General features: G+C 45.0%; 1 protein-coding gene across 1 annotated transcript; it reads left to right on the top strand.

Moving 5' to 3' along the window:
- The first annotated feature begins 145 nt into the window (after positions 1-145).
- Positions 146-3,685, top strand: RPS21 (ribosomal protein S21). Its single transcript, XM_040080044.2, has 6 exons — positions 146-209; positions 861-948; positions 1,574-1,637; positions 2,633-2,704; positions 3,383-3,438; positions 3,630-3,685. The coding sequence occupies exons 2-6, from the start codon at positions 899-901 to the stop codon at positions 3,637-3,639; spliced, it is 252 nt and encodes an 83-aa protein (XP_039935978.1). The 5' UTR covers positions 146-209; positions 861-898; the 3' UTR covers positions 3,640-3,685.
- Positions 3,686-9,995: the final 6,310 nt, after the last annotated feature.

The raw sequence follows: 9,995 nt of genomic DNA, 5'->3' as shown, positions 1-9,995 counted from the left end.
GCACGACCCCCGCTCCGCATAAGGGCCAGGCCTGGCGCCACGGCCCCTGGGCAGCCGGCAGCGCTGTGGGGCGGGCTGGGCCGGGGCTGGGCCGGCGCCGCCATGGCCCGCGCCGTGACGTCACGCGGCACCGCAGGAAGCGCCCCCGGGGCCGTGACGTCATTCCGTGTCCGGCCACGCCTCTTCCTTTCCGCCCGGCCGCGCGCGAGGTGGGAGCGATGGCGGCGGGGCCGGGAGCGGTGGAGGGGACGGTGGGAGCCACGGGAGCGATGGCGGCGGGGCCGGGAGCGGTGGAGGGGACGGTGGGAGCCACGGGAGCCATGGCAGCGGGGCCGGCGGGAGCGGGCCCGGCGGGAACGATGATGGGAGCCATGGCGGGGCCGGGAGCTGTGGCAGCGGAGCCGATGGGGGCCATGGCGGGGCCGGGAGCGGTGGCGGGGACGATGGCGGCGGGGCCCCGGGATGATTGCCGAGGCCGGGGGCGGCGGGGACGGTTCTCCCCGCGAGGTTCGGCTGCAGCGCGCACGCCGTGGACCGGGCTGGGCTCCGGCATCACCTCACGGCGGTGGCAGCTCTGTTCGCTGTGGCCAGCGACAACACGTGAAGGAAGGGCTGGAGCTGTGTCGGGGAGGGTGAAGGTGGATATTGGGAAAAGGTTCTGCCTCCAGAGGGTGCAGGCACTGCCCAGGCTCCCCGGGGAGTGGGCATGGCCCCGAGGCTGCCAGAGCTCCAGGAGCGTTTGGATAGCACTCCAGGGATGCACAGGGAGGGATTGTTGGGATGCCTGTGCCGGGACAGGCTTTACACTCGATGATCCTTGTGGTTCCCTTCCAACCCGCGATATTCCATGATTTTTCCAGGAGCTTCTGCTTAGTGCCTCAGCAGGGAGCAGGACGAGATGCAGAACGACGCTGGGGAGTTCGTGGACCTTTATGTCCCTCGGAAATGGTGAGCAGGGACCGAGGAACCTGAGGAACCGAGGGGCTGGAGTGGCCCCCGAGGCCCGGGCCACCTGTGCGAAGGGGCTTTTTGTGGCAGCAAATAGCTGTGAGGGGAGAGGGAAATCAGTTTTCTGTCAGTTTAAAAAGTCACTAGAAAGAAGCCACTTGTATGAATTTTATTAGATTAAATCAAACATGTTTTACAGCCTGTGATTCCTCAGCATTTTCACCCTGAGTGTCTTTGACAGCTGTAGTGGCTCTCAGCAAAAAAGGCATAGAAACTAATCTTACACATTATCTTGACGGCTGTATTGTTGCATTTTAGAAAAGAAAACAACATTCTGTGTGTTTTGAAGGCCTGTACTGTCCTGTACACTGTATGAAGGTGAACTGGGCACATAGATACTAAAGTGAAGGGATAATTGACAAATTAGTGTGATGCTACTAGTGAAAATTTCCTTTAAAAGCACTTAAAACTGCATTTTAATCTTCTAAGTAATGGAAGCTTAAACTCTTACTGTCTAAATGTCTTGTGCAATTTTATTTTGCCTGTAGAATTGGCTCTAGTAGCTTTTTTGTCATTGTCACTGCCTGTTTCCTTTTGTTTAAGTCTATCCTGTTTTATTCCTTAGCTCTGCTAGCAACAGAATCATTGGTGCTAAGGATCATGCTTCCATTCAGATAAACATTTCTGAGGTGAGTTTATTAACATTTTGATAAAAGTTATGTAATTAAACAGTTTGTGATGTATTTTCAGTAATTCAGTAAAGAAAGTCACAAGAGATCTTGACTCGTGCTGGTTCCCATTTGATACATGTGGGTTTCAGTTAATTTAAGCTCCTTGTACCATGGTTTGGGGGAGGTTTTCCCAATTATTTATTAAATTCAGCTTTCAGGAATATTGTGGATACTATGTTCCTGTAGCTTATGAACTACAGAGCTTGATTTGGTTCTTGAGTGGGAGATCACATTCCCATATCTTTTAAGAATCTGAGTCTCCTGAGTTATCTCACCAAAAAAAACCTTTAAAAAACCACCCTGGTTCTGATTTCTTGTAGTTGTTATGGTAAATACTTTTCTTGTTCACCATGTTTCATTCCTTCAGTGATCCCTGTTCCTTGTTTTCAAAGGATCAGAGATGAGCAGAATATGGAAATGAACCTACCTGGTATTACAGGGTTCACTACACTGTTTAATTCCATGATTTATATTGTTTAGTCTTTTTCCTGTTAAATTTCTCAGCAGCTTGAGAAAGTGAGACAGTTTATGTCTCTCAGCTTGGACATTTTCCTGCCCATGTAACAAGTCCGTCCCCTTCCCACTTCAGTTCAATTTTCCATGATAAGACCTTAGTTAAAAGAAACAAAAAAAGAGTAAAGGCAGGAAAATCTGCTTTACACAGAGCTTTTCCATTTGTTCAGAACTCAGATATTTTATCTTTTGGCCACCATTTCTTGTCAATCTGTGTGATCCACTAAATTTTGGCTGCACTATGTAGCTACAGATCTGCTGTGCAAAGATCACCGTAGCTGACTTTCTAACTTCAGTATTTGCCTTGAAATTTTGTGGTTTACTTTTTCAACACTGCAAGTATTTTTCTGCAGTATTTAACTTTGGGTGCTTGGCAGGTATGATGTGAGGGTGTAAAGCTTTGTAAGAATCTGTGTGCAGCAGCTTTGCTGTGATTGCAGGTGGACAAGGTGACAGGCAGAGTGAATGGCCAGTTCAAGACCTATGCGATCTGTGGCCCGATCCGGAGAATGGTGAGTGCCTTCCTGACCTGCAGAATTAATAATTAATTAGATGTGTGTTTGGCCCTGAAAACTGTATGGAGTGTGTTTTCGCAGTGGTTTTTGGGGATCATGAAGGCAGAGTGAAGATGTGAACAAATCCACAGAATCACAGAAAGATTTGGTTTGGAGGGACCTTAAAGCTCATCTCATTCCACCCCTTCTGTGGGCAGGGACACATTCCACTGTCCCAGGTGGCTCCAAGCCCCATCCAGCCTGGCCTTGGACACTTCCAGGGATGGGGCAGCCACAGCTTCTCTGTGCCAGGGCCTTGGATTAACTTGGAATAATCAATTTCTTCTGGAGATGTTTGTTTGGTTTTTAAGTAAAGGATGCTAGTGATTCTCTTTCATTTAAGAACGTATACCAAGGTACTAATCCTGTCTTTTATCTGTTCATAATTCCTGGAGATTATATTAGCTTGACTTAAAAATGGTGTGAGGAGTTCATCACAAATCCACTTACCCATAAATATATGTTGTTGATGCAAATGCATATTTTTATGCAGTTAAAGCAATTTCTTACCCTTAAGGATGACAAAGAATTAACAGTTTATTTTGAAAACACTAATCTGCATTAACTACTGCAGCTGCCTCTCTTCCACGTGTCAGCAATTATTTGGACACTTGGGAATATTTTCTCTTTTTACAGGGTGAATCAGATGACTCCATTTTGCGTCTGGCGAAAAATGATGGAATTGTTTCCAAGTACGTATGTTTATCTTATCCTCTGACTCTTGCAGGGGGAGCTTCCATTCCCAAATCCAGCTTTTAGGATGACAGTCTGTACCTTGTGTTTATAGGATGGTTACACAGCTGGTAAAAGATATTTACTTGAGCTGTTGAAGCAAACTCATTTGTAACAATGATTTTTTTTTTTTTTTTTCATTTTCTTCTAGGAACTTTTAACTGAAGAAACTGGTATGGAACATGTGAAATAAACAGTTCAAAACTATATTGTGCTGTGTCTTTTGTTCAAGTCATAAACACATGTGAGTTTATTATAGTTAGTCTTAAAAGACTTGGAAATGTGTCTTAAAAATATACATATTCTGAGTTCTTGAAACAAAATCAGCGTGTAAAGCAATGCCAGAGTTAAAAGTCAAGGGTTTTGACTTTGTTCTTGGCTTCATTGTTCTTTCCTAGATTTAATAAGTTTTGCATCTGTAATGGAACACTTGCAATGTAGCAATCTAACTGAGTTTGCTGCTTTTTCACTGGAAAAACTAAAGGGATTCTTCTTGTTAGGACACAAGAAAGGGTCTGTCCTTTCTTCCAGGTGCTGCTTTTGTTTGTCACTTTGTGATTGTCATTTAAGTAAATGTCACGCATGGGTTTGGGTTTAAAATAAGCTAATAGGGTATGACTTGTATGGAAAATTTCCCATCAGCTGCATTTTCCCCATTCCATAATACCCACAGCTACCCAGGGACTCTCCTGGCGGTGGATCCTGATCTGCACATTCTCAGGCATTACTCAGAGGTTATATCCAGATTACACTTCCCTGCCTGTGGTCATCTCTGGGTTAACATTTGCAGTTGTCCATCCTCAAATCTCTGCACAGGCCCTCCCAGAGCTCTCCCAAGTGGCAGAGGCTGTTTGGTGATGCTTTCCTGTTTATGCTGCGAGCTGTCACCTTTGAGAGGGGCTTACCATGTGCTTTATTTCTTGTTTGCAAGTTACTGTGGGTGCTGTGTGTGTGGGAAACGAGGCTCAGGCCTCTCTCAGGACAGCCTGGAGCAGGGATGCTGTTTCTCTGGACTGGGGAGAAGGGCTGAACAGCCCAAGTGTGGTATCTTTCTCCTTATCTGTATTTTTCCTCTCAGACATGACCAAGTGCAGTGTATTTTATTTGGAAGGTCCTGTATTGGCTCCATGGTTACCTACTGTATATTAGCAGAGCAAATCAGTTTGCCACGTTAATGTGTAGTTACTGTGTGGGTTTGGGGTTTGGTTTTTTTTTTGTAATTTTAGTAAGTTTTTTTTGCAAATCAGAAATTAGGATTTAGAGTGTAAGCTACTGTTTGGATACAATGAAATCCATAACTGAACCTTTATTCCGGGAGCAGCAGAGAAGTCAGAACTCAAAAGGCTCAGAGCCCTTTTTAGCAGAGCCATAACCTGGAACATCTTTGGCTGCATGGTCTCCCCACTGATGACACTCGAATTTACTACTACTCTGAGCTGATAGAACTTTCAAAAGATGAACTCCTGGGTGTTGCAAGTAGGGAGGAACTCAGCTAAAAAGGCAAAAAAAATTAGTTTATGTTGAATTAATGTTGAACTTAATACACAAAGCACAGGAGAGAAACCTTCTAAATACTGAAACAAGGGGGAAGTTAATCCACACTTTATTTTTGAGCTATTTTCTTCTGACATCTAAGTTAACCATGAAAGATTCATTTAACAAAAGGGGGAGGAGGGATGACAATGTTGTGATTCTCCTAGTAATAATTCATTTTTCCAGGAGATAAATCTGTGAAAACATTTTCTGGAAAGAAAAATACTGTCTTCAAACCAGAGAGATTGCAGCTTGGCTTATGTCCAATCCTTATTACTTTCCTTTGTACACAGTAAGAGGAGATAAGTTTTAATTGGACTTGATATTTTTTTCTGACATATCTTAAATTAGCTGCTTCTGCCTTGGCATTAGGGTAGAACTCTAAATAAAACCCTTAACTGTTTGCTGCTGATAAATGCCTGGTTTACCAAAGAGTTTAAATATTGTTGACTTCTTCCTAATCCCCTGAGACTCTGTTCACCCATGTGGATTTCAGTGGAATTCCTCCATAAGGCACAGTGAACTGACAGCTTAAAAGTTCAAGATGAACTTGAGTTTTCTCAGATGTCTTTTTAAGCAGCACAACCCCATTAGTGTACAGCTGACCCAAATTTACGCTTCTGGTTTGAGTATTTAAGGATTATGTTGTAATTTAAAATGTTCTGTGCTTTGTAACACTGATGGTTGCCATTTGGTTTTGGGAATTTTAAAAAAATGGAGACAAATTACTCTCGTTAATTTCTTGTCAAAATATGAAATGTTAGTGGTGCCATATCCTGAAACAGTTCAGTTGGGAATGGATTAGTGCTGTGCTAAAGGCTTCCTGAAGTTCACACCATCATCACCAGCATGTGACTGCATGTGAGTCCTACCAAAAATTCTGCAGAATCCTATCAAGGGAGGACATGTGTCCCTTTAAAAATCCACTTTCAGTTGCATTTTCTGGTATTGTGATGTAAAATGTTCTTTGTTTTCCTGGAACAGGAATAGTTCAGATGTTGGAGGGCCATGAAAGGGAATGAACTGTACTCTACTGTACAAGATGGACAGAGTTGCCCTTACATGGTTACATTGCACCAAGTCGTGAAATTCTTTGCTGCTACGAGGACTTGGCAGTGGCATCCTAAAGACATCTGATTTAACTGGGGCTATTTTAGTGTCTTTGGCCAAAATTCTGCTGCTCAGACAAGAGCCTGAAACTCCTGAAAACACCTGGGGGCTCGGTAGGAGCTTGTAAATGTCATAATTCTGATTTTTCTTCTTAAGCCTTGGCATTCTTCTAAGGAACCACACGGTGCTAAAAAGCTGCTTCAGCGTGTCTCAGCTGTGAGCCTGCTGTGCTCAGAGCCCCGGGTCAGGAGGTCACTGCTGCTGCTGTGGGCACAGAGTTACCAGCTCTGGTGACATCAGCCCTGCCCAGGTGCCAAACAGGCACAGCCCAGCCCGCCCTGGGAGGGCACAGAGGCAGAAGAGCTCCCCTGGCACTGCTCGTGCTTCTGCACAGAGGAGGCTGAGACTCAGGGAGGAGTGGAAAAGGCCAAGAGTGTCCTTTTCCTGATGTGTGTCCAAGCACCAGAAGAGTTTTTGGAGCAGAGCTGTCTCACCAGGGCTCCCTGCAGAAAGGGAACCTGGGACAGCTCTGTGGGATATCATTTATTTTTCCAGAGCACATGCTGATGCTGGAGGCTGCTGAAAGCGTACCCAGACCACTGAGATAATCTAGTTCCACCAGATCTGGCAGCAGTTTTGTTTTCCAGTTGGATGTTACGGAGGGCTGTCTATTCCCAGCTCCTGTTTTTAGTTCAGTTGCTGTCACTCTGAGTAAAACACAGAGATATATACACCTCTGCTGCAAATATTACTTTGAGCTGGTTAAGGGAGGTTTTGATTTTAGTTAATTCATTTATGGCTGTTTGTGTTGAAGCATCCCTAGGGAGGCAGCTTCCCTGTAGGTATGTTGGACTAATCAACCATGGAAAAAAAACCAAAGAAAATTATGCTTTTTTTCCTGCTAGGAAACACACTATTGTTTAACATCAGGCAGGAGTTCTGCTTGGCTAAATTCTCAACAGGAACTGCAGGTACTGAGATTTTAAGAATTAAGAACAATTGATAAGGTCAATGTGGGATTTATTTTTTTAATAAATTACGATGAAAAAAGATATTATTTTAACATCTATTTTCAGATAGCTGACAATGAGTAAAACTACCATGACCAGGTTGGACCAAGTGTATTTTGCAATATACACACCTGAGAGCGTTAACAAATGAGCAAACTTTAATTATTAAGAAATCCTCTTCCATGGCTTATTTCTACAGGGCTGGGACCATGGAGAAGAGCAGGTATGTGCCTGTTCTGCTGAGGATTGGGGTCCCTTTGGCTGCAACAGGGCAGAAAATAGGGTGGAAAAGCACATGGGTGACAGCAGGGAGCTCACTTAACCAATTACCATCATGAGCAAAACAGGAAAATCCATTTGTTGCTTATTAAAACAGAACTGAACAGAAAACAGAAAACAGAACACCAGGATTAGGCTGCAGATCATGGGAGCCCCAGAGCTGTACATACATTATCTGTTAATTCAGGTGCTTTTCCTTGTGCAGGGAGCCAAGGCTTGTGGGGCATTGACTGGGGGCTCCTGAAGGGATGCACACTTGCATTTTGGTGAGCCACCTGTAAGCTGTGTGCTGGGACACAACACATCCATCAAAATTAAGGTTATCTGACTCTAAACACAATAATCTTTGCAGTTTTCACTGGGCACCAGAGCCCAGACAAGCACCTTGATCCGTCCTTCCATCAATACCAAAATACAATGCACTGGTGCCCTGACGTGAAGTCACTCAGGCTGTCTCCCTCTCATGAGCAGCAGTGCCTGTCAGGTAAGTCAGGTTGAGCAAAAATGTCAAAATACCACGTGCTTTATTTCACAGAACAGCGTTTTCATGAAGTGTTTAGCACAACTCAGTGCGGGGTGCTCGTCGAGCTGGGAAATGTGATATTTTGTGCTCCAGGCAAAATGTTTCAAATGTCTGAGGCTGAACAAAAATAGCGCTTCAAAATAAATTGGGTAGTGCACAGGGGAGGTGGCAGAGATCATTACTTGCTGCTTGTCCCCGCTTCATTCAGTTCTTTCCCCTACAAGGGCTAGAAAGGCTGGGGATTTAATTCTCCCTTTGACCAATTTGAGGCTAAATGAAAGGGATTTACACGCCTGATTTCTGTTGTGGCCAATGGAGCCATGCTCACAGCAAACTCCCTCGGCATTCCTGGGAAAATGGGGTCATTTGTGCTGGATCACTCAGCCAAGCATGGCTGTGTGACAGTACAGCCCCCAAGCCAGCTGTGCTGAGAAAATAACCTTTAAAAGTTGATGCTGTGGTTAAGTTCAGTGTCTGCTGATGGGTCACTTTTGTTCCTGTCCTGTGTCTGCTCTCCAGTGCCTGGAACCCTTATCCCAGGCTCCAGCACATGAGCTGGTAATCTCAAACTTGGAAGAGTTTCCTGGCAGGCTGACCCAAATCTGAGGATCTAATACCACCTGTACCCAAAAATAAGTAAATGAAAGGAAGCTGATCCCAGATGGTGCTGATTAAAACACAGACTACAAAGGGAGGTGGGGGAAGCGGCTTTCAGGCTGAGATGTATATTACCTGAGAGGGAGCTTGATCACTGTGCACAGAGCTCATATATCTGGGAGCAGCGCTGCCTTTGGAGGGCCTGCATCCTCCTGCAGAAGAGAACAGAGCCAAACTTTGGGTCCTTTGATTGCACAGGGAGTTAACATCTCGGCAGTCTTCTTGGAGAGTGATGCAAGTGTGGCCACAGTAGGGATAAACCCCTTTCAGGGCAAAGGGAGACAATTGTACAAGCTTTTTATGACCTTCTCCCAAATGCTGAATTTACCTAGGAAACAGGAGGCTTTGCAGGTGTGGGACAGGTGGCAGTGCCTGCCTGCCACTGCCACTGTGGCCAGTGCTCACTTCTGATCTTGCCTGAATGCTTGATAACAGATCTGCTTTGGTCTTAAGGCGCCAGGTGCTGATCTTTTGTTTCCCTAAAGGTACTATTTGTCACCTATCTCTGCGGTTTAGCTTTTGCAAGCTCGTTTGAGACTGTCCTGACAGGAAGGTTAATCCTTGCCTCAGTTGAAACAGTGCTGACTCACTGCTGCAAGTCGTAATTCCCTGAAAACTTTGAATATCCAGGAAAGTCTTGCACACAAATCACACCTTTCCACATGGCTACATAAAAACCTCAAACCGTGTCATTTCATCAGACACCTTGTGGCTCATGCCTGCTCTGTTACTCAGCCTTCACTGCTCTCAGTGCCTTTAAAAAGAAACAGAAAAAACAAAGTTGTGTTTGTTTGTGCTGAGCAGGGAACTGCTCCTGGTGTGCATCCCAGGCATTCCATAAAACGACAGCACTGGGACCGGGGCTCAGGAGGCTCGTTTCTGCTTCCAGCAGTGGCATTTGTTTTGAGCAAGACCTGTCAACTGCTACATCCTACACCAGAATTCACCCATCTCTCACGTGAATGTGATTAAAACAGTAGGAAGCTATAAATCAATGTAAGGAATGCTCAGAAAATGCAGTATGAGGTGGCAGAGTTCTCTAAATAACTTCTACAAGGAGGATAAACTTTCAAGATCTGCAGTGAACTCAGTAGAGCTGAGCCAGAGGCAGGTATGCTAATTTACTCTTTTAACTCCCTGGTTTTATCCTCTATCCAGCAGGGGAATTTTACCCCACCAATTTTCTGGACGTGCAAATAAAACAGTGTCATTTTTGTCTTTTGGAATCCGGGAACATTTATGGGGGTAGGACCCTTAGAGTGTTCTTTCTTCCTTTAGGGAGTGGGTAATGAGAGGGAGGGCCATAGCAAAGCTGACTGCTGGAAAGAATTAACTCTGATTTACAATGCTCTGCAGCGGGAGATAATGCCTCTGGTATATGGCGGCTCTGAAATGCAAAATGCAG

The sequence above is a fragment of the Hirundo rustica genome, chromosome 16 (assembly GCF_015227805.2).
Source record: "Hirundo rustica isolate bHirRus1 chromosome 16, bHirRus1.pri.v3, whole genome shotgun sequence".
Taxonomy (NCBI): domain Eukaryota; kingdom Metazoa; phylum Chordata; class Aves; order Passeriformes; family Hirundinidae; genus Hirundo; species Hirundo rustica.
This window is presented reverse-complemented; position numbering and strand designations above follow the sequence as displayed.